At 42.4% G+C, this 25312-nt stretch overlaps 1 protein-coding gene across 1 annotated transcript in view; it reads right to left on the bottom strand.

The window, feature by feature from the left end:
• Positions 1 to 1104: 1104 nt before the first annotated feature.
• The window catches only part of LOC120026185 (G-protein-signaling modulator 1-like), a 39201-nt gene continuing 14993 nt past the window's right edge, over positions 1105 to 25312 (bottom strand). The window contains exons 2-14 of the mRNA XM_038971010.1: positions 22472 to 22693; positions 21361 to 21496; positions 21033 to 21175; positions 20080 to 20203; positions 19647 to 19762; positions 19168 to 19323; positions 13806 to 13914; positions 13255 to 13369; positions 9045 to 9115; positions 8715 to 8879; positions 3493 to 3655; positions 3089 to 3294; positions 1105 to 2851 (exon numbers count right to left, since the gene is read on the bottom strand). Of these exons, the coding sequence (XP_038826938.1) occupies positions 2654 to 2851; positions 3089 to 3294; positions 3493 to 3655; positions 8715 to 8879; positions 9045 to 9115; positions 13255 to 13369; positions 13806 to 13914; positions 19168 to 19323; positions 19647 to 19762; positions 20080 to 20203; positions 21033 to 21175; positions 21361 to 21496; positions 22472 to 22693 (1924 nt within the window). The 3' untranslated portion in view covers positions 1105 to 2653. The remainder of the gene's footprint in view (positions 2852 to 3088; positions 3295 to 3492; positions 3656 to 8714; positions 8880 to 9044; positions 9116 to 13254; positions 13370 to 13805; positions 13915 to 19167; positions 19324 to 19646; positions 19763 to 20079; positions 20204 to 21032; positions 21176 to 21360; positions 21497 to 22471; positions 22694 to 25312) is intronic.

A 25312-nucleotide genomic window follows, 5' to 3' on the forward strand; every position in this document is an offset into this window, starting at 1 on the left:
CATAAGGCATACACCCCCGCCCTTCTTCTTACCAGAGAGATGCTTGTTTCTGTCGGCGCGATGCGTGAAGAAACCCGGTGGCTGTACCGACTCCGATAGCGTGTCTCGAGTGAGCCATGTTTCCGTGAAACAAAGAACGTTACAGTCTCTGATGTCTCTCTGGAAGGCAACCCTTGCTCGGATTTCGTCTACCTTGTTGTCAAGAGACTGGACATTGGCGAGTAGTATGCTCGGGAGCAATGTGCCCTTCTACGGAGCCTGACCAGAAGACCGCTCCGTCTGCCCCTTCTGCGGCGCCGTTGTTTTGGGTCGCCGGCTGGGATCTGATCCATTGTCCTGGGTGGTGGGCCAAACAGAGGATCTGCTTCGGAAAAGTCGTATTCCTGGTCGTAATGTTGGTGAGTTGACGTTGCTCTTATATCCAATAGTTCCTCCCGACTGTATGTAATAAAACCTAAGATTTCCTGGTGTAACAAAGAAATAACACATAAAAAAACTAAATACTGCATAGTTTCCTAGGAACGCGAAGCGAGGCGGCCATCTCTGTCAGCGCCGGAAGTATTCCTCTTATCTAGGTGGGTCAGGGCAGTGTGGAGTGCAGTTGAGATTGCGTCATCTATGGATCTGTTGGGGCGGTATGCAAATTGGAGTAGGTCTAGGGTTTCTGGGATAATCTCCTCTAGAAAACAGAGAAAAGCAAACCAACATGTTTGGTCAGCCCACTGTGCCTTGCCCAACCAAGGGCAAGTCAATGACACTCCCCATCCTTTTTTATGGCCGTGTTTTCAGTTGCTGTTATAAGGAGTCATTCTTATCAGGGCGAGGAGACTGTAAATATATTGTAAAATGTTCCATATCTGATATCTAAAGAATGTCCATGTCTTTGGACTGGGGGAAAAATGAATCATGCACTGCACGTAATGAGGGTCGGGCCATAAGAATAGTTTTGCAAAATACTGTAGAATGGGGTGTAATAAAAAAAGGCAGTCTCAACACCACCTACGTACAATGTGTTTAAGTTTAAGCATAGCCCCGAATTTGAAAGCAGACATTCTTATGGTAATCTTTAGAACAACACTGTTGATGACTACAGAGGCACATGAAACATTTGAATCAACATTTCATTAAAAGCAGAGGGGACATCTTCATGTCCTCAAATGGAACATAAATACAAAAAATATGTACATATGGCAGTGACAAATAGAAGCGTAGCGGATAGGTCTGGACCAAGTTTATCCTCATAAGGTATGAGAAAATAGAGGAAATCAACTTTTTTTGGAGAACAGTGGGGACCTTGTTACACTCTTACTACAGAGATAGAGATTAATCATATGGACCACGACCCATCCTGGGTTAGGTTCCCGACCCTTGAGGTACAAAGAAGAGCTACACGCTAATACGTTTACAAATGGAGTCCCAAAGAAGAAGAGCAACTAAAATGTCCATTGTGGAACATCAGTTAGGCAACATACAGTACGTTAGATCTTACTATAAGACGTTTTTGTTTAGTTTCCTCAGTTTGCACCCGTCTTTGGTCTGCTGGGTCTGTAACAGAATAGCTCTGATATCCACAACTGAATAAAATACACACAAGGCACTACATTTTTGTTGCAAATACACTAACCTTTAAAAAATTATCAGCAAAAAATATGCAATGTATATACTGTACAGTTTAAGTATAGCTTGTCACTAAAATAATAAAAAAGTGCTTAAAATCAATATACTTGCGCAGAAGATTACATCCTCAACCTTCCACAGGAATTACAAATCATTTCCAATGGGGTACACAGAACAGTTGTAGTATACAAGTTTCACCACAATGGGGCAGTATACCAGAAGAATATGAGACATCCGTTGTAGATGATTGGAAATTGAAGACTAACAGCTGTGGCATTGTAGCAGGAGTTCCCTGCAAAACAGGATTCTGTGTGCATAGGCTGTGCATCTACCCCCTTGCTGTCCTAAAAAGTCCCCTGATCCATCTACTCAATTTCTCCCTTGAATTTCTCCCTAAAATGTGCTTTTCTTGATTTTGTATACTATTATCCATCAAATGTATTTTCACTGTATCTTTTACTATTTTGATAAATTGATATATTGTTTGAAAACCTGTTTGGTTGTGCTCCAAAGGACATTAACTCTATAATGAAGAGACCTTAACTAACCATGTTGTTGCCACCGAAAACTGTAGCCAATACTGTTTGCTACACCAATAATACCAGCAGCATTCATCGTCATCCTTCAAACCGAATACTATTCTATCATGCAATTTGAACCCACAGACCCCTGACACTTGGGAATACAATCTGAGTCAGAGAAAAACTGATTAAGGCAGTAAATGGGGTAAATATGAATATCTGTTATTTCTTGTTGGTGTCTCAAACCCTAGCGAAACACCCCAAACCTTAATTCACATAAATGTATCATATACATTCCATTTCATCATTATTGGATTTACACACATTTCAAACCTAATCAGATTCACAACAGCTGAAAGGGGGCCACATATTGCACATAGGGTTTGGATCTTGCATCACACATCAACCTAATTTACTTTCACCCCTTCACAGATCTCCTCAAGTGGTGGCCCATTTCTCCTCTTTCTCGCCACCTTCTATGAGGCAGACTCCCCGAGGGATGTGTGCTTGGGTCCCTAGCTGGAGTCTCCAGAGGGTGGTTCTGGGTCGGAGTCGGGCCCGTCCTGTTCATCTGATGGGAGGTGGACCCGCTGCTCGTCCATGCGCTTGGCCTGTACCCTCTGGATCAGACTAAAGAAGTCCTCGTCAGGCACCGTGGGGGCCCGGGGCCCCCCTTCTGGTGGGGAACACCGTTGGTCATCGATCCTGGAGGACTGGAAGCAGACACCGAGAGTGAGAGAGAGGGAGAGACAGACATCTAAAATAGCAAGTCCTGCAGTTTATGAATCCTGCATAGCCTGAGATATGCACAAACATTTGAGTATTTTACCTAAATCATGCATTGATTGATTGTACCAGAGACTGACAACACAAAAATGTGAGTTATTTGAGGAGATCTTAGGTTAAGATTCAACCCATAGAGATGCTGAGGCAGTGAGACATGGCCCTACCTGGCACTTCATGAGCATGTTGAAGAAGTCATCGCTTGGCTCCTGGGGGTCTGCATCGACACACAGGTGGCCCAGGTTGTTATGGGTGATCCTGAGGCCGGGTAAGTTGCTGACGCTGACCCGCTGGTCGTCCAGGCGACGGCTCTGGGAACTGACGATCAGGTCAAATAGCTCCTCTGTCTGGGGTGAGGTGATGAGTGTAGGGTCTGAGAAGCACAAGAGGAGTAAAACTATATTTTACTGTCATTGACAGAAGATATTCCAAGCCACACATTCCTGACTAGAGACCATTGCTTTGAGTGAATCATGCATTGACGTCAAATCAAGTCGCTGGAAGTAATGACGGCCCCAAGTAGTATTAGTGATGCTCTAGCTTTAGACCGCCGTCACAGTCATTAACCTACCTAGCATTTCATTGAGAGAGACGGCCCCTCCGTTCTCGCCATTTTCTCCATTCTCTTCGTTCGGGTCGTCTAGGTGGCAGCGCTGGTCGTCCATGCGGCTGCTCTGGAACTTGCTGAGAAGGTCGAAGAAGCAGTCCTCATCGGAGGGGTCACGACCTAGCTTCTGAAACAGAGGGACATTGTTGCTAAGTGATGTAACAGGCGCATACAGTGCATTCGGAAAGTATTCAGACCCCTTGGTGTTTTCCACATTTTATTACATTAGATGGATGCCAAGAGTGTGCAAAGCTGTCATCAAGGCCAAGGGTGTCTACTTTGAAGAATCTCAAATATAAAATATATTTAGATTTGTTTAACACTTTTTTGGTTCTACATGATTCCATATGTGTTATTTCATAGTTTGATGTCTTCACTATTATTCTACAATGTAGAAAATAGTACAAATGAATAAAAACCCTTGAATGAGTAGGTGTGTCCAAACTTTTGACTGGTACTGTATATACATTTGCAAAAATTTCTGAAAACCTGTTTTTCGCTTTGTCATTATGGGGTATTGTGTGCAGATTGATAAGGACAAAAATAAATGTAATCCATTTTAGAATTAGGCTGTAACGTAACAAAATGTGGAAAATGGGAAGGGGTCTGAATACTTTCTGAATGCACTGTATTTCCACATACACTGACCCACTTGTCTCTTGTATCCTGTTTATGTGGTTTCTGTTTGGCTTGTTTAACAGGATGCCTGGTTTGGGGCGGTTGGTGTTCCAGATAGAGGAGAACATTTGCTTAGCATATCAAGTACTATTGAACTGCTGTGAAATGACCATGCAGTTTGTCCTGGTGTTAGAGTGTCTAATGAGTCACATGGCCAAATAGATACACAGTCTGTCTGTTTGTCTCCATTGATTGCCTATTAGATTCTCCAGTAATTGCCCAATGCAATCAGTGGCAGTACAATTATTGGCTCTCTACCATTATGGTGACCTGTACCATTATATATTGAGTTGCTGTTGTTTGAGTTGTTCTCAACCTTTTCATAGCACTTTGGACAAAAAATGGCTTCGATACTACCTGGAATAGCACATAACAGTGTTCTCACTATCTGACCAACTAGGATACCTTCAAGTTTGCGCAATCCGTCCCGTGACATCATGTAAAAGATAAATCATTCTCCATTAATATATTCATAGAAATAGACTTTTGAAGTGTTAAAATGTTGGTGTATAAAGTATGTTACAAATAATGTGTACTCTTATAATGACCTAATTCCAATGGAAACATGAATATGTATGAATTTTCACTACATTTAGTTTTCATACAAAATTGCTGTTAGGTCATCAAACATAGCACAACCTGAGTTTGGGGCAGCAGGTAGCCTAGTGGTTAGAGCGTTGGACTTCAAATTCCCGAGCTGACAAGGTAAAAATAAGAATTTGTTCTTAACTGACTTGCCTAGGTAAACAAAGGTAAAAAAATATATATGTATATATAGTACACGTATAAAACCTCCACAGCCTCCTCTGAGTATCAACATCTAGTACTGTGGCCATCTCCAATATCAACATGATTCTCTGTATTGGTCAGTGTGTGATCCTGCCTCCATGTTGATGATAAAACCCTGGGCAGGTTAATGGCAGGCATCAAAGGCAGGGAGCCACAGGACACATCATGGATCAATAATGGCTGATGGTGTCCTTATCCTCCCCACGCTTTCCCCACCACGCCTCGCAGGCACACACACCATAATGTCCCAATCAACACCAACATTATCGCCACAAAAATAGGACTGGATACACGTACTGTACAAGGCAATTTTATCTGGTAGCAAATTCTATATATTTTTTTATTTACGTTGATAATTAAGAACCTTTAAGTCTCAACTCGGTACAGTGTGATTTGTACAAAGGCAACTATCACTGAATACGCTCACCAGAATCTGGTCAGAGGCTACAGTGTTCAATAGTACGATACAACAGTGCTGTTGCTGTAGGCGGTCACATTTTCAGCAGAGACTTTTCTTGTGAAAACTTTCTACCAAAATTAGGCTACACTTCAAACGTTTGCTTTACTGGGCATCGTAAAATAATTAATTGTCACAAAATGTGTCTGCCTCTGGCAGAGCAAGAAACAGACATTTAGGCTAACAAAGTCAAAAATGAGAGAGACTAGTTCAAGTAACACCATCATCCATCAAAGTATCATACAGATAAAGAGTACAGTGAAGTGTCTTACCACACAAGCACCTCTCTTTCCCTTTCTTCACTCTTTCTCTCTCTCCGAGCGCTCTCCTCTTTCCCTCACTCTCCACACGCCTGACTCACACTCCCCTGTCTTCCCCCCTTCCCTCACCACTATCCTCCTTTCCACCCTTCCCTCTCGGTGCTCTTTTTCCCCCATCCCTCCCCACTGACGACTATCCTCCTCATTATGCCCCCACCTCTTCCCCTTCTCCCATCTCTCATCGCTACCCCCTCTCTCATTGCTCCCCCCTCTCTCATCGCTCCCCTCTCTCATCAACCCCCATCTCTCCCTCTCTCCTATATCCACCTCTCTCATTGCTCCCCCTCACTCCTATATCCCCCTCTCTCATCGCTCCCCCATCTCTCCCCTCTCATCGCTCCCCCTCTCTCCTCTCCCCCCTCCCCCCTCTCCTATATCCCCCACTCTCATCGCTACCCCTCTCTCATCCTCTCTCATTGCTCCCCCTCTCTCATCGCTCCCCCTCTTTCCTATATCCCCCTCTCTCCTATATCCCCATCTCTCATCGCTCCCCCCTCTCTCATCGCTCCCCCCTCTTTCCTATATCCCCCTCTCTCCTATATCCCCCTCTCTCATCGCTCCCCCTCTCTTTCCTATATCCCCCTCTCTCATCTCTCCCCCTCTCTCATCGCTCCCCCTCTTTCCTATATCCCCCTCTCTTCTATATCCCCCTCTCTTCTATATCCCCCTCTCTCATTGCTCCCCCTTTCTTCTATATCCCCTCTCCTATATCCCCCTCTCTCATCGCTCCCCCCTCCCCCCTCTTTCCTATATCCCCCTCTCTCATTGCTCCCCCTTTCCTCTATATCCCCCATCTCTGATCGCTCCCCCTTCTCTCATCGCTCCTCCCTCTCTCATCGCTCCCTCTCTCCTATATCCCCCTCTCTCATCGCTCCCCCATCTCTCCCCTCTCATCGCTCCCCCTCTCTCCTATATCTCCCTCTCTCATCTTTCCCCCTCTCTCCCATCTCCCCCTCTCTCTTTCTCTCTCTCTCCCACTCATTCATTCCTTCATTCCTTCATATATATATATATAATTATATATCCATCTTCCCCTCCCTCTCTCCCTTCTGCAGGACATCTTTGTCCCAGCTGCAGCTCTCTCTCCCACTGTGGGAAAATAACTCATTATGAGGAGAGGGGGGTCTTCTGATGAAGGTCACATTGTCAGCCGAGGCAGGGGGATGGCAGAGAGTGCCCACTAACAAATCACGGGAACAACAAACTCTGAGCACTGCCAAGAGACAGTTCCGGCAAGCACAATGGAACATCTCATTGGGTTCAATCAAGCCATCTATTTAATAATTGTATCTATAGCAGCAATAAATTAATATGGATCTCTCATGAATACTATAAGTTCATTAAAATGCTATTCTGTGATCAATTCCCAAATTTACCAGCAAAAGAAGAAACATTCTGTGCGTCTTCCTGTGCCTCAGCTGAGCTCCATGTGATTGCAATTTTCTCCCCCTCCAAGCATAATGAGCTGTGACTTCCTGGATTCTGTCTGTTCTCCCCTTGCCTCTCTGTCTGGATCTTCCCTCTGCCTATGTATTGTTCAATTACTCAATTATGGTGAAGGGGAGCGAGAGAGTGAGGTGGAAGGAGAGAGTGTGTGAGTTGGGAGAGAGAGAGAGGTGGAAGTGAGAGGGGAAAGGGCTCTCCCTAAATTAAATCAGTGTTGCTAAGGAAACCAGAACTCAAAGTTGCACCGCTATCCTTAACAGACACACACAGAGGCACACAATGGTACCCATTGACATTTCACCACTTCCCAATGGCCGACCCCTTCCCCTCGCATTTTGTGATCAGAGTGACTTGTGACCTGGTGTGAAAAAAATTGACCAAGTACCCTTTTTATTGTCAGTTCAATATATTATTGAGTCTAGTTCTGGAATCCAGAGAGAGATAAGCAACAGAGGAAGTGCACCTTGTCTCCATACCATCCCACAATGGTACAACAGCTATTTTAGTCAGCCAATAAATAACAGGCAGCCTTCACACAATGGCTTCCTCACTCTTTTCAACGGCAGTCCACTGATTACAACAATTAACAGCATCACAGAACCGAGATGCATGGTTGGTCGAGTCAGGCGCTGAATTACACAACCCCATTGGCTGAAGCTGGCCGATGATGTTCTAAGGATAAGGACAGCACAAAGGTGTATTGTTATGAACAATCTAAAGCAGTTAGAAAGGCCAGCAAGTTTACTTTGTGTTATTCCTGGAAGCGCCATCAGACATAGTACTCCTCTCTACCAGGAAGTAACCTGGAGACCTAGTCTGGCCATTAACCCTCATTACATCACATCATGTTTCACCTACAGCACTTTCCCTTGCCACTATCATCATATAACGTAAATCTGGATGCAAGAACCCTACAGACTTCAGAAGCCTCTTCCTGACCACCAGCATTGGCTCGCTAACCACATTTATGTCGTTTTAGCTGTCAGGTTAGCTTTCATTGATTGTTTAAAAGGCTGCCGATCCTTAAATGCAGAGGGAAACTGAAGCTGGAGTCAGTAGATAATGCCTTTCAGTAGAACACTTTCATACTAGGTGGAAAGTGTGAGATTTAATTAGGGCTTTAAGGAGAAGCAAGCTACTCAGAGGAGCAATCGCTACTGTTGGCTAAAGCTAACACAGTTCAAAGTCATTGTGTCTGAGTCCATTATAGAGACTATTGAAAACAATAGTCTTTGTAATTGATGCCTTTTAGTGGAGCTGATGAGACAGGGATGACTGATCTAAATTAACTTGACTAGTAAACACCAGGTGCATGTTATTGTTAAGCAGAGATATATTGAGAAAGTGAAGTTATCGAGAGGGCTGGTAGGCAATTTAAAAAGAAAGTTCAAAAAATAAATCTACTCAGATTAAAATCAGTTGAGTGGATGGAAAATCATCTTTCATTGTTAACTGAGTTTTTCAGAGCTCGGTTGAAATTGAAAATTAAGACTCACTGGAGGCGGGACTTGGACAGTTATGTCATCGGTGTCCACAGGGGATTCCAACCATTGCCTGTCGTCTGAGGACTGGCTGTCGGGGTAGCCCTTCCCTCTGCCTGGCTGAGACTGCTGACTCTTGGTTCTCCGGGATATACTGTCCACGTCCTGGCTGTCTACAATCTGCAGGGAAAGTAAAGTATACCAATGAATTTTCATTTATTTTATATTTGTATGCTGTAATTTTATATAAACTTGAAATGTACCATGTAAGTTGTGTTACAGAAAACTGTCAGAGACATGATGTGAGAAAACGAAAATGAAATCAACAATATGACTTTCTTTTACCTTATCTGTCGAGTACTTCCACAGTTCGACACTGTCCATGCTGTTTCTCTTGGTGAATTTTGGTCTGGCTCCTAGAACAGAGAAGAGCGCAAAAGAGGACATTAAAGTAGATACCCTTTGTAAAGTTGTCAATGGAAGATTAAGTGTGCCCTTTAGTAATGTAATGAATGGAGGGCCATTATTGCCCTGAGTGGGGCTTTAAAGACAAACATCCTATCCACAATCCCACGTCAGAGACACAGTAACTCATCAAGGCTAGGATTGTTACAGTGAATACAAATATTTGATCAATAATTATCAGTTCATGATTGAATCTGTACGATTATCATAAACTATAAAAAAGCTGAAATACAAGATCCCAGAAATTTTCCATACACACCAAAAGTTTATTTCTCTCAAATTGTGTGCACAAATTTGTTGACATCCCTGTTAGTGAGTATTTCTCCTTTGCCATGATAATCCATCCACCTGGCAGGTGTGGCATATCAAAAAGCTGATTAAACAGCATGATCATTACACAGGTACACCTAGTCCTGTGGACAATAAAAGGCCATTCTAAAATGTGCAGTTTTGTCACACAACACAATGCTCCAGAAGTTTTGATGGAGTGTGCAATTGGCATGCTGACTGCAGAATGTCCATCAGAGCTGTTGCCAGATAATTTAATGTTCATTCCTCTACCACAAGTCGCCTCCAACGTCGTTTTGAATTTGGCAGTACATCCAACCGGCCTCACAAAGCAGACCACGTGTAACCACGCCAGACAAGGACCTCCCAGGGGGGCTGCTGAGGATTAAACTAATTCTGATTGGCTGGGCCCTGGTTCCTCAGTGGGTGGGCCTATGCCCTCCCAGGCCCATCCATGGCTGTGCCCAAGCCCAGTCATGTAGAATCCATAGATTAGGGCCTAATGAATTTATTTATATTAACTTACTTCCTTATATGAACTGTAACTCAGTAAAATTGTTGAAATTGTTGCATGTTTATATTTTTGTTCAGTGTATCAACAATTTACAAACCCCTTATAGAGGGTTGAGTAACGTTCTGTTTTACTAATGACTCTAACATTGATGTATTACAGAAAGTTCTGTACGTTGACCATTCAAAACTAAATTTCTCAACTGTGAGATAAATCTCGTAAACAGAAAATCTACAGTTTTTCACACATACAGCGCAAACAGTTGATTCCCATGAAGTCTATGGGAGCTCAACGCAGCATGCATGGTTTCCCATGTGTGTGATGTGGTCTTATGATGTGCAGTGAGGACGAGGTTCAGTCAGACAGCCAGACAAACAAACTATGAATAAGGGGCCCTTTATGAGCCATGCGCCCATAGCAAATGTTGGGCCAGTGTGTGACCTGGAGACCTTCACAGAGACCCAGAACAGCTCTGTGAGGGATGGGACTGCATGTCCATTTCTGCAGTCCACTTCTCACACTTCTACTATCTGTGTAGATCTACAGATGTAGGATCTTAATGTGATCACTCTTGTTGCAGAGAATTTTCCTACGCTGCAGGAAATGCAGATATGCTTAATAATTTACATAAATTCACTGATAACCTGCAGTAAAACACGGTTATATTAACAGTATTGGACTTTTCATGGAGCCTACTTTTGTTTCAGCTAATAGCATAACCACCGATCAAGCAACGATATGGACTAAACGTTCAATTCCTGTTGCTGCAGGATTATTTTGCTACTACAATACTGGTCAAATTAAGATCCTACATATGCATCTGTCAGTCATATGACACTTGAAAAGTAGAAAACGAAAACACTATGTATGTATTTGGTTGTATCATTAGCTCTAGCATTATTGGAACTACAGTTAGAAAGTTATGTTATCATTATTTGACCAATGGATTTGAACCATGTATCTGGGGCCTAGTTATTCAAAATGGGACGCAAATGCCTCTTTATTTACAGTGTGTCTATGTTATGCGAGTCGGAGAACCCATCTGTCTATTTATTTAGAGGGGGAAAAATTATTTAGGTATCTACAAAGGTATGTTGGTTTCACGCTGGATTTGTCTGTTCTACTTGTTGTATTTCTATTATGTGAGGTGGCAGTGCCAGGGCTGCCTGACCTCAGGTCCCACCTAACCACAGTCTATACAGTGTGGGCCTGCTGCTCTAAACAGACGCTCCCTGTTTTAAATAAACATCCAACACGTCCTCTCCATACACAGAAAAGGGCTGTGTCCACCTGACTCACCCTTTCCTCCTAGACCCGGACGCAATGGAAGATGCAATGGCCCAGAATGACCTCAAGTGACCTCAAACATTGACCTGTCAAACATTGACCTGTTGATCAGTCTATCTTCATCAGACAATGTCTCACATGGCCCCTTTATCTTTCTCCTGTCATAGCCTTAGAACATTGTTGTAGGAAGACAGAGTATATTGCCTGGATATTGGTTTACAAGCTGTCACAATGACTTGACGGGTTATTAAGATAAGGACAATACATGGAGTTCCTCTTAACTCTTAGCACTGTGCATGTAGAATTGTAGAGTATGTAATTTGTACAACTGTACATGAATAATTAACACACATTGACAGATGAAGTGCATGTCTGTCTGGCAGACACATTAAGAATACATTTTCCTTTACAAAGCACACATCTCCATCGTCTGATCCGTGGTTGATTGAATCCAACCTCAGAACGATAGAGCTGAAATGATGACTCTATAGAAGACTTTAGACTTGTACAGAAATCCTTTTAGAGGGTCATACATAATGTATTCACTAAGACTATGGCCCTAGAGATGAATGATCCGCAGAGGAAGATTCTGTTGACAGAAGCACAGCGACACATCATCTATCTAAGCCCGGAGCTTGGAGATATTTGCACAAGGACAAATGTATGCATTCTCTAGAGCTTATTCTGAGCTTTGCTAACATCACTCCACCTCTGACATATACTGTACATACATCTCCCTCAACCGATTGAATGGAAAATGGGCTATAGCATTTTACAAAAGCCTTTTAAAGTGTGCATTCAAACCCCTCAAGTGTTCTTTACAGATTCATGGCAACTAGAAAGGAAAGCTTCCAATACCATGTACAGTATTTTGAAAGAATTAAAAGGCTATAATTAAGCCTCGACCTTGCTTACCTCATACTCCGGACTCAGAGAACTATGGTACAGTTATTGTTGTCAATCCCATGAAATTTAAATCAAATGTTGCTATAATTGTTATTAGTCTATAGTTGTATTCCATTTGCGGTGTCCAGTAAGTATCCTGGAGGAACTAATCACAGGTCCTGCCTCTCTCAACTCAAAGTTTGGATGGAGAAGTGATATGTTCTCCTTCTGAGCGAGTGTGAGAGTGAGTCTGTGCTCAGGGTTGTGCGTGGGGTGTGGTAAGGAGAGAGAGAGAGAGAGAGAGAGAGAGAGAGAGAGAGAGAGAGAGAGAGAGAGAGAGAGAGAGAGAGAGAGAGAGAGAGAGAGAGAGAGAGAGAGAGAGAGAGAGAGAGAGAGAGAGAGAGAGAGAGAGAGAGAGAGAGAGAGAGAGAGAGAGAGAGAGAGAGAGAGAGAGAGAGAGAGAGAGAGAGAGAGAGGCACTGTGCAGTGGCGCCTGAGCTTAGCTGTAACTTCTTCTCTGATGCAATTCATTTAGAGGCTATGGAAGGCTGACAGCCAAAGGAAGCGTGTGTCATTCTATGTGAGAGAGAGAGATGGGCAGTGCATGTGGACTAAGGCTGGTCAGAGACAAAACTTACTGTACAGGACTTTCCATATGTGTTATTATTGTCATTACCAAGAAAAAAAAGTGCAGACCTGGGTCAAATTGAAAATCTACTCTCTATAAACAACAAAAGTAGATTAAATAATTTGGACTGTTAGTTCAGCATGTTATGATTTTGGCGCTCCAGGTAGAAGTATCTAGAATTCTAGAATCATCTTACCCTCCTCAAATCCCACACTGAACCACCAAGAGGACAAACACATCTAGACTCAAACCAGTGTCTACATGGGAAACTTCATCCTTTTCTAAAAACAACTCCAGTGGTCATAATTTATGTATTTAAGCAGAATCCTGTGGCAGAGAGGGGCACAGACAGCATGGTCGCGAGGGGCCTTGTGTGGTCCGGAGTTGGGTGCTTTGACTGTTACACCAGACTCTGGCACATGGTCATAATTTCCTCTCACACTGAAAATACAAGTTCAAGGAAGAACCATAGAAAGAAATCTCCCTGTTACCTTGCACATCGAACTCTGACCCACATGATGAAAGGTCACTCTCGTTGACCCCCAGAGCCTCCATCATCTGCTCCACGTTCATCCTGGCAGTCAACTCGCCATTCCTGTCCCCAATCTGAGAGTAGGTTAAGCGGGAGAGAGACAGAGAGAGAGCGTGAAAGAGAGACACAGAGAGTGAGAGACACAGAGAGAGAGAGAGAGAGAGAGAGAGAGAGAGAGAGAGAGAGAGAGAGAGAGAGAGAGAGAGGTATAAATATATATATATTTTGTATATACATATATATTTGATTTGTATTTTTCGATATGTATACTTTGACAATGTAAGTAATAATGAACTTGCCATGTCAATAAAGTCAATTGAATTGAGAGAGACACAGAGAGAGCGAGAAAGAGAGAGAGACACCGTATTGACTACAGGTGTATGGGATTTCACAGTTAGATGTTTTTAGTTAAAAAAAGCGACTGCAAATATATTAGTGTTGAAAATAAACTGTCTTCACAGTAATATACCTCCTTTAAAAAATGGTGTAGCTGCAGTGGTCACTAGTTACCTCTCTGGAAATGTCGAGGTATTTGCGGGCGTAGTGCAGGGCCTGGCGATGGTTCCGTAAAGACACATAGGCATTTCCCAGACTCCAGCAGGCACGGCCCTCACCAACCCTATCAACACATACACAGTTAGAGAAGGAACAAATCAAACACCATAATGATAAGCATTTTAAGTAAAGGTTTTAAAGTGTGTGTGCGTGTAAAGGTTCGGACACTTCAAGGATACAGACTGCTGAGAGGTACACATATGTCCGGTTGTCAACTTTTTGATGTTCACATAGCACAGATTCCCAACCGCCCAGCCTAGTTAAAATACTCCAGACCACAGAGTGGCAATAGCTTACTTAAGCTACAGGTATGTTTGGCTTGTGCCTGCTGTAGATCAGAACTAGCAAGCTGCGCTAATGTTGTAGCCAGCTAGCTAGAGTTTGTAGTAAGCCCTTGTCAATACTAGCCAGACGGCTACAACTAGAAAACTAGCGTACCTACCAACATTATAATTACATCACAATGCATTTAATATAATATGCCATTTAGCAGATTCTTTTTTCTAAAGTGACTTACATTCATTCATATATTTTACATATGGGTAGACCCAGGAATCAAACCCACTACCCTGGCATTACAAGTGCCACACTATACCAACTGAGCTACAAAGGAAATGTTTTTGAATGAAGCAGCTGCTTATAAGCTGCCGAGAGTCAGTAGAGTAGCTAGCTAGCTAAGTTGTCCTAACTGTTTAGCTAACGTTAGCTAGCAAGCGAGCTGTTACTGGCAGTATGGGGTAATGGAGAATGAATTTTTTTTCTTCATCATCTTGCTAGATAGCTAGCTTGATAAAGCATTTAGTGTTGTGTGCATTGTGCTGCACTAACTCTCTTGCACACACACTGGACTCTACCCACACACTCACATACTTACACTGACTCCCCAACAGACGCACACATACACACACTTTCACACTCACCACATATGCTGCTGGTACTGTCTATTATCTATCCTGTTGCCTAGTCACTTTACCCCTACCTACAGTGCCTTCAGAAAGTATTCATACCACTTGACTCATTCCATATTTTGGTGTGTCACAGCTTAAATTCAATATTTATTCAATATATTTTTATTCTCATCCAACTACACACAACGCCCCATAATGACAAAGTGAAAAACATATTTGTATACATTTTTGCAAATGTCTTGAAAGTGAAATACAGAAATATCTAATTTACATGTAATTCACACTCCTTTGCTATGACACTCCAAATTGAACTCATGTGCATAAAATGTCCTTTGATCATCGTTGCGATGTCACTACAACTTGATTGGAGTCCACCTGTGGCCAATTCAGACATGATTTAGAAAGAAACACACCTGTCTATATAAGATCCCACAGTTAACAGTGCATGTAGGAGCAGAAACTATACCATGAAGTCCAAGGAACTGTCCTTAGATCGCCGAGATATAACTGTGATGAGGCATATATCTGGGGAAAGGTATAAAATGATTTCTAGAGTGTTGAACATTTACAAAAGCACAATGGTTACCATCATTGGGAATCTGAAAAAATATGGAACTACCCAAACTCTGCCTAGAGTTGGTCATCCGGCCAAACTGAGCAACCAGGCAAGAACGACCTTGGTCAGGGAGGTGACCAAGAACCCAATGACCACTCTGACAGAACTACAGCTATCCTTGGCTGAGATGGGAGAACCTGCCAGAAGGACAACAATCTCTACATCACTTCACCAATCTGGGATTTATGGGAGAGTGGCCATACGGAAGCCACTCCTGAGAAAAAAACGCACATGACCGCATGCCTGGACTTTGCAAAAAGGTATGTGAAAGACTTGGAGCATAAGGCAAAAGATTCTGTGGTCTGATTAGACAAACATTTTACTGTTTGGCCTGAATGCGAAGCGCTATGTCTGGAGAAAACCAGGCCCAGCTCATCACCTGTCTAATGCCATCCCTACCATGAAGCTTGGTGGTGGCAGCATCATGCTATAGAGGTGCTTTTCAGCGGCAGGGCCTAGGACACTGGTAAGGATAGAGGGAACATGAATGGAGCCAAATACAGGAAAATCCTTGAACTTGCTTCAGAGTGCAAACAGTCTTAGACTGTGGGGCGAAGATTTACATTCCAACAGGACAATGACCTCAAGCATACAGCCAAAGCAACACTGGAATGGCTTCAGTACAAAAATGTGAAAATCCTTGGGCTCTATTTTAACAAACCTACCGCATTGGTAAATCTAAGCGCAGGCGATAACACTATAGGTTCAGGGGTGTGGCAAATATTTTTGCTATTTTCACTATCACAATTATCGGCGCACTTGCTGGTGTTGGTGCGATAGTGCTGGGTTGTGATGAATAAACAAGTTGTGGGTGTGTCAAGGCTTGGCCCCTTACTGGCCAATCAGAACCTGCTCCATGGAGAAATGTGTGGTTGCTTCAGGTTGTGTATTTACAGTCTTATGTATTGCCTTGGAATCAACTCCAATTCCAATGTTAGTCCGTTTTTATAGTTAAATAGCTTACAGAAACGAAATAACAAATTGTAGACCTATCTCATCTTTGCTAAAGGTTAAATAGGTTAACTTGAACCTATTTGCAGTCCACATTGAAGTACATTGAATGACTTCAATAGCGTTCACACTGATCTGGAGGCTAGGCCTACTGTAAATTGCATTATGACTGAGCATGGACATGCCAAGCAATAAGGAAGATTAAATTCATTATTGATAAGGCTTAAAAAGATAATGAATAATTCTAAACAAAACTAAGCAACAACCTGTTTTAAATCATTTCTCCCAGTGGGCATATAAAACAACGCAGACTAGGGAGGGTTTTACGCAAATCCTAAAACAGAACATGCCAGGCTAAAATAATGTGGGCCTGCCTACAATGCATTGATAAAGGTGAGTGTCAGCTCACTGTTTTACTCCTCTCAAACTTGATATTTTAGTAAAGCTTTGGTGATTTAAGATTTATTTCCAAGCGGTCTCAGGAAACAAACCCTTTATCGACAGTCTTCTTGACTACTTTGTGATTGCATTGGGCAGACAAAAAAAGGCTTCATTTAGAGGGGAGGCTATGCTTGTTTTTAATCAAATAAAACTAAATTGCATTTTGAAACTAGGGCGGCCTTAATGCCAGCCAAAATTAGAGCCTCTTGAGTTGCCCAGCCATTGCCCGGACTTGAATCGCATTGAAAATCTGTGGAAAGACTGGAAGATTGCCCCCCAAAAAATGTGGCAAAAATCCAGATGTGCAAAACAAATGCAGAGATACCCAAGATGACTCAAAGCTGTTATCACCACCAAAGGTGCTTCTCTACAAAGTATTCACTCAGGGGTGTGAATACTTATGTAAATTTGAGTTTTCTGTATTTCATTTCTAACAAATTTGCAAAAAATGGGTCATTGGTCTTTTTTGTAGATGGGTGAGGCAAGTCTACTTAATCCATTTTGAATACAGGCTGTAATAAAACAATGTAGAATATGTCAAGGGGTATGAATACTTTCTGAAGGCACTATATAAGTACAGTACATAGCTACCTCAATTACCTCGTACCTCTTTTCTACTCCATATATATATAAAGTAAAAATAACATGGCTATATATATATATATATATATATATATAGCCATGTTATTTTTACTCGTTATTCACTGTATTTGTTGCTTGTGTCACTATTTATATTTTTTTATCTTATCTTTAACTCTGCATTGTTGGAAAAATACCAGTAAGTAATAATTTCACTGCTATTATAAATCTGTTGTCTACGAAGCATGTGACAAATAAAATGTGATTTGACTCACCACCCCATTAATTTCATGTGTGTGTAACTGCCTGGCTAAGTTAGTTAGCAAGCTAACGTTAGCTATCTAGCTAACTAACGAGCAAGAGAAAGTGCACATTAACAAACCTGACAAAAATCCCCAAGCACAAAACTCCTTAGCTAGAAACTCTTAAGGGACGGCCCCTTTTTTTCCAATCTTTGCCTAAAATGACATAGCCAAATTTAACTGCCTATAGCTCAGGCTCTGAAGCAAGGATATGCATATTCTTGGTACCATTTGAAAGGAAACACTTTGACATTTGTGGAAATGTGAAAGGAATATAGGAGAATATAACACATTAGATCTGGTAAAAGATAATACAAAGAAAAAACCAACTGTATTTTGGGATTTCTTTTGTACCATCTTTGAAATGCAAGAGAAAGGCCATAATGTATTATTCCAGACCAGGTGCAATTTAGATTTTGGCCACTAGATGAAAGCAGTGTATGTGCAAAGTTTTAGACTGATCCAATGAACCATTGTATTTCTGTTCAAAATGTTGTTTCAAGACTTCTCAAATGTGCCTAATTTGTTAATTAAAAACTTTTCATGTTCAAAACTGTGCACTCTCCTCAAACAATAGCATGGTATTATTTCACTGTAATAGCTACGGTAAATTGGACAGTGCAGTTAGATTAACAATAATTTAAGCTTTCTGCCAATATCAGATATGTCTATGTCTGTCACGTTCTGACCTTAGTTATTTTGTTATTTCTTTGTTTTTTGGTCAGGGCGTGAGTTGGGTGGGTTATCTATGTTTGTTTTTCTAGGTTGGGTTTTTCGTTTCGCCTGATATGGTTCTCAATCAGAGGCAGGTGTTAGTCATTGTCTCTGATTGGGAACCATATTTAGGTAGCCTGTTTTCTATTGTGTTTTGTGGGTGGTTGTCTTCCGTGTCTGTGTGTTCCACACGGAACTGTTTCAGTTTGTTATTTCACGTGGCGTTTATTGTTTTGTTTCTGTGTTCGTTTGTTTCATTAAAATATATTATGGACACATACCACGCTGCGCATTGGTCCGACATTTCTTACTCCTCCTCTAATGAGGAGGAGGACAGCCGTTACAATGTCCTGGGAAATCTTCTTGTTACTTACAACCTCATGCTAATCACATTAGCCTACGTTAGCTCAACCGTCCCTCAGGGGACCCACCAATCCTGAAGAAGTTTTAAAGATGTAAGGAGTTGCTCTAGAAAAAAAATGTATTATGCAGCTTTTATTTTTGGTCACAATTCTAATTACACCGTGAAATTGCCCTATTTTTTTTAAATGACCTTACCATTCCTGTCAGCTCCCCCATGTGGAGGTTTGTGCACTCTGATTGGATCAAAGTCAAGATGTTGTCCATTGACGAAGTGCGATTCTACTAGTAGTTTGTTGGTTCCCGGGTCGATACACAGTGGTTTGTCTTTGTTTTAGCAAGAGAAGGAACGGCCTCCTACTGTGCTAACTACCTATCGGCAGTCAGATTTCTCGGTGTGTCTGACTATTAAGTGAGTGTGTGTGCCTGCATGCGAGTGTGCATACCTGTCGGTGAGCTCATGGGCTATGAGGAGGTGTTTGAGGTGGTAGTCTATGGCTCTCTCGTACTGCTGCATCAAAGTGTAGGTGTTCCCCAGGCTGTAACACGCCTGCGCTTCCATCACCTGGTCCTTCAACTGACGAGACAGCTGCAGAGTTTTCCTAGATGGAAAAGGAAGACAGGGCGATTGAGAGGGAGAGAGGAGGAAGGAATGAGATTTATACATAGGGGAAGTAAGAGGGTGGTGAATGGAGAAAGAGGTATTTAAAGTAAAACATTTGTTTGTTCCACACAAAATTCAAAGTATTTATTTTAAATGAAACATTCTTATTAGAAATGAATCTCATACATTATATTGATCTTAAAACATTAATAGATTTGAATACATGCAGGTAATCAAGTACAGAACATGGCGTAGCGCTCTGAGCTCCATTGGTTGATACACATCAAGTCCACTAGGTGTCAGCGTGTAGTCTTTGTTTACCTGTAGTACTCCGTGGCAGTGTTAAACTGTCCCAGGAAAATCAGAGCGTTGCCTAGGTTACTATAGGCTCTACGTTCAGCTGCTTTGTCACCAAACTCCTTGGCGATGGACAGTCTCTGAACAAAAGAAAGTTTATATATTTTCTTGAATGTATGTGTATATTGCTCACCTTGACCAGTCTTTACCCTATTGATGGAACAATAGCATTGCAAAACTGATACTTTTACGTCTTGTAAGTACATCATACACTTTACATTAAGCTCATTCAAACAGGCAAGTTGATTGTGTGTTTTCATCCAAGGGGCGAAATGGTTGAATGTGAGAACCTTTTCTTACCATTAATTATGTTACACTATTGTGTGTGTTACATACTCTATCTCTTTACTAGTACACATGATGGTGTTGACTACTGTCTCAGGGATATGTATATCACCTGTCTGTGGAATTTGATGGCCTCCACAAAATTTCCCAGCAAGTAGTGGGTGTTGCCTAGGTTACCGAAGGCCCTGCCCTGAGCAGCTCGGTCGCCCAGCTCTTTGACCAGACATAGATTCATCCTGTAGGAGAGAGGAGGACTTGAGTTAAAGTATTGTGTACCAATTGTGTTTTACACAAATTAATCCAAAGTCTAATTTTTGTTGTCTTGAACTAAAAATTATATTTTTTATGCTGTGGTTGCACAAAATAAACAGTACATTACTTCAGTAGTTATGAAAGCTTTGACGTAGGAAACTGGCCTGTCAGTGTGTTTTCATACAAGACCGAAGGCCTGAGCGAGCCTCTGTGTCACGCCCTGACCGTAGAGATCTTTTTATTCTCTATGTTTGGTTGGTCAGGGTGTGACTCGGGTGGGAAACTCTATGTTCTGTGTTTCTATGTTTTGGCCAGGTATGGTTCTATCGGTGTCTCTGATTGGGAATCATACTTAGGCAGCCTTTTTCCCTTTTGTATTTTGTGGGTAGTTGTCTTTGTTAGTGGCCTGTATAGCCCTAGTAAGCTTCACATTTGTTTTTGGTGTTTCTTGTTTTGTTGGCGACATTCTTTATAAAGAAAAATGTACGCTCACCGGGCTGCACCTTGGTCCGGTCATTTCCCTGACGACGTTCGTGACACTCTGTGTGTCCACAGGGGATTGTGTACTACAGTTTTGACTTAACTGTAAAGGCAATTCACTTTTATCCCACTCCTCCACAGACTGATTCAGGTAGTGTTCATTGCCTGCAGAGATTTTGAGGGAGCTAATAGCCCAGTGGGATATATCAATCATATGTATGGTGTCTGTGCTGTGTGCATGCACGGGTGCGTGCCTGCTTGTGTTCTTGCACGTAGAGTACGTAGGTGTTCATGTGCACATGTACAAGCATGTGTATACAGCTTAACACTCACTCATAGAAGCTAGTAGCCCTTTGCAGTGTATCTCTGACGACTGGTGAGAGGTCCCCAGGGTCCTGGGTACAGCCCCATAGCTGCTGCTTTCCTTTGGCATGGAACACATTCCCTATATTATACAGAGCCCTGGCCTCTCCCACCTGATCAGACGCAAAGGGAAAAAGAAGGCAAATAGAGACATTCGAAGACATTAGGGTATTTTTCAACTGAAATAGCATGGACCACACTGAAATTTATTTTCAATACAATATGCCGTTCTTCTAAATCTGATAAATGGTACTTAACAGTTGCAATCCTCCAATGTGGTGGTGTGTGTGTGTGCTACCTTGTCCCCCTGCTCTTGAGAGATGTCCAGGTGTCTCTGACAGCACACCGTTGCCTCGTCGAAGCGCCCCAAAACCTTCAGTGTGTTTCCAAGGTTACCGCTGGCTTTCCCCTCCCCTATCCTGTCCCCTATTGTCCTGTAAATAGAGACCGTATCTCATTATCAGTCATGGTTTTGAAGTCATAATCAATGCGTACATAGCCTGAGTCCCAGATCTGTTTGTGACGTCTTGCCAAATCCATTGCTCATTGTCAACACAATAACACACATGCTACTGCTTAGACTTAGCGCTTAGGTCATCAAATCCAACTGTTTAAGTGGTCCCTACCTTCTTAGGACAGGGTTCCAGTTGTCCTGCTGTTATTGTAATGTACTGTAACTAAGCACCAGCCCTCTGGGTTTGTAATCGCCAGGCTACCAACTGCACACCTCTCCACAGGAGACAGGCTTAGTCATCTGAGCTAAATACCAAGGGGCTCTCATCAAAATGAACACTATCAAAACCTGCCTCCTTCTTCTAGGAGGGCAACAGGCATACAAGTCATATTAATAATGGGGGGATCGATACAGTTCATTATCGGGATATTATTTTTGACATTGTGTCGTTTTGACAATATCGCAATATTATTGTTGCGCTAGCTGTACCTGCACCAAAACTCCATCATTTTTCATAGCTTGTTCTCTTTTTAAATAGGGAGCCAATTTGTTTTCAGCACTTTTTTATTTCCATGACTGATCAAAACTTGTTTTCTCGTGGCTCTCTCTTGTCCCTCTGCAGCAGACATATGGTGAGCAATATGTTTGAAACGTTGAATTGCAATAAAATCTAATTATCGAATCACAATGCATATAAGTATCGTGATAATATGTCGTGAGGTTCCTGGAAATTCCCAGCCCTACTCTGTATAGTATGCAACCCATAGCTACAGTATGGATAACTGTTTACATACTCTCTTATGCTTTATGAATGACTTTAGTCTAAATGACATATACATCCATTGCACTCTATAAAATGACTCTTTTAAACATATTCATACCATAGGTTGAAGTACTTTAACTACAATTGAATCCATAATCAGACATGATGTGGTCTGGTATTCCGTGGCCTCACCTGGCCAGAGTGAGGTCGTGTCTGTGGTACTCCAGGGCCTTGCCGTATTCCTTCAGGTAAAAGTAGGCATTGCCCAGTTGGCTGTAGATGGCACTGAGGGTCTTCAGGTCTTCTGTTCCCACCTGCACAGCCGCCTCGAAAAACGCTGTCCCCCCTTTAAAATCCCCCGCCTTACACAGCCTCTCTCCCTCCAGGGCCAACTCCAGACATGAGGCCTCCATCCTGAACACACACACACACACACACACAGGGACACACACACACAGACACACACACACAGGGACAGAGAAAAAGAGAATGTCAGTATTACAGCGTCAGAGTGCGAAACAGTGTGCCTATGAAGGTACCATGGCAATGGTGTCCGAAAACTGTCACCAACAATGAAAAGGTTACTCCTAAATGTCTCCATGGCAACAGTGTCTGAATCAATATCACTGTGCGGTTACCACAGCAACAGTGTCAGAAGAAACACTTGCCTTGACATGAGCACCTTGTAGATGTAGTCTTTTCAGCTCCTTGATCTCATCTCTATCTCTCCATAACACTACTGTTTAAAAGTCCAGTTTATATAGTGAAGATAACTGACACGTCTTTTCTTCCCTGCATTGAGAATCAGTGTCTCATCCTCCCAGAGCTGTCCAGCCCACACACTCTAGTTCAGTCTGGTTTAACCAGGCTAGTGTTGATGCGCTGCAGGTCTTAAATGCTGCATTGGGAGACAGTGGGAAGAAATGGGAAAACACCTCATCTCCACACTGACAATAAGGAAGGAGACAGAATTCATATCACTACACACAAAGCCTCAAGCCCAATGAACATGCTCTTTGGAGCATTTCCTTGCCCCCTCAAGCACTGTATTTTTGTCAATGTTGTCCAAGCAAAATATTTTTCAGTATACAGTAGGGCCTCCAACTTATAGTCCAAGAGTACAATTATCAAGTGTCTGGGTTTAGTCAATATAATAACTGTTCATTATAATTCTGAAGAGAATAGAGGGCTCATATGCCAGAAATAACTGCTGTAGAGCCAGGTCCCTCTCGCCCTCCAGAATGCCTTTGTTACCATGGTTACATAATACCATGCATGCCTAACCACTTTCTGGACTTCACATAACAGTTTCTGTCACTCAAAACGGTCCAAAATATTTGTAATATCAGCTAGCCTCATTCTTGAGACCATTCTAAGACCTTCCCCACAGTCATCTGAGAACCATTGATACGATGAAAGCAACCAGCCAATGTGGATTTGTTTATGTTATCATTTGAAAGGCAAAAGATAATGCCACTTGTTCTTCAGCAAGCTCAGGGTAGAGTTCAGTGTAGATTAGCCCCACAGTGTAATCCATATGTGTTTATATGATTAGTAGCACATTATTTTACGGTACACTACTTCCCTGGTATTTACTTAGAAATTACTTAATATTACACAACAATTACTCCTTTATGCCAATTTCCAAGGGGTTCAATGACAACAATTACTTGAAATATGCAGCCAACCAAGCAGTCAGCATCTAGGCTATATGTTGAGCAAATACCTTAATAGTACAGTAAAATAAAGTGCTACATCTGAGCCTGCTGTTGGCAGAACTTCAACCAGTACCTGTGTTTCTGTTTGGTGCGGGTCTTCTCGACGTACACCCCCAGCTCCAGCCTTATGGGCCTCAGTAGGGCCCGGGGTCTGAAGCCCCGGTGGACCAGCCTGCACACCGCACTCTGGGCCCCAGTGAGATGGCAAGAGTTAGACGACATGGACTACCAGGTCAACTAAAGGCACTCCTTAGCTGTAGGGATGTGAGGCATGAGGTGGAACTTTAGGGTGGAGGTGAACTTGAATGCAAAATCTCACGTATGCTAATGTAATACACTCAAGTGTTCTGCTAGAGAATCCAGGAGAAAAACATAGCAATACTATGCTGCCACCAGGATACACATACACACAGCCGGGTTTGAGATGTAGGGCTTTGTATGACCCTGATAAGTCTATATGAAAGCAGATGTCAGATTTGATTAATTACTCCATAGTCGAATACGCCAACGTTAGCAACAGTGCATCCAGACCATTTGGACAGAATCCCATTGGAGATACTATGCACGCTTTAAAGCCCTGTTCCTCAGGTGTCCCCAAATGCTGCCCAAAGTGCCAACGATGAATGTCTGAAGCTATTCGGGACAATGATAAGAATCCCCAAAACCCCTTCAGATTAGAACACAAACTTCTAACAAATCAACAAAGTGAGTCCTTCCAACACTGCAGATGTCTTCTATGGATATCCACAAATGTAAAACTCCCCAATTCCACAGAAGCACTATATGAGGCAGGTTAACAGGTGAGTCAGTAAATGACTGTATAGTGTTGTCCTCCCTAAGTAGTATTGCGTGGTCCTTCTCTCAACCAGCACTGAGTACTGTAGTCAATCCCGTTGAGCCACGCTGAGAGAAGGGGAAGTATCTTGGGGCGAGGATCCTGGGTGACTGCTGGTGACGACAGTGTGACACGAGCGTCTCTCAGCAGGACCGGTGCCCCGGTGTGAGAGAGAGCGAGAGAGAAAGATAGCAAGGAAGAGAGAGAGAAATAAAGCGAGTGAGCGATACAAATACGCAGGTTTACAAATCGGAGACAAATTGCAGTGAGTACACAATTGATTTTGATTCCATTAAATATGGAATATTTGGCATTCTATCTTTGGCTGGTCTATTTCTTGAATCAGGGTGCTTTTGATGTATAGAGTAAAGAGCCTGAGTTTTATATCATCAGTTCTCATTTGAGCAGCAGAGAGAAGCACAGGCCTCAGGAAGGGAAAATAGGACACATTGGCTGTTGGTCTTTGAGACAGTTTCCCAT

The sequence above is a fragment of the Salvelinus namaycush genome, chromosome 31 (assembly GCF_016432855.1).
Source record: "Salvelinus namaycush isolate Seneca chromosome 31, SaNama_1.0, whole genome shotgun sequence".
Taxonomy (NCBI): domain Eukaryota; kingdom Metazoa; phylum Chordata; class Actinopteri; order Salmoniformes; family Salmonidae; genus Salvelinus; species Salvelinus namaycush.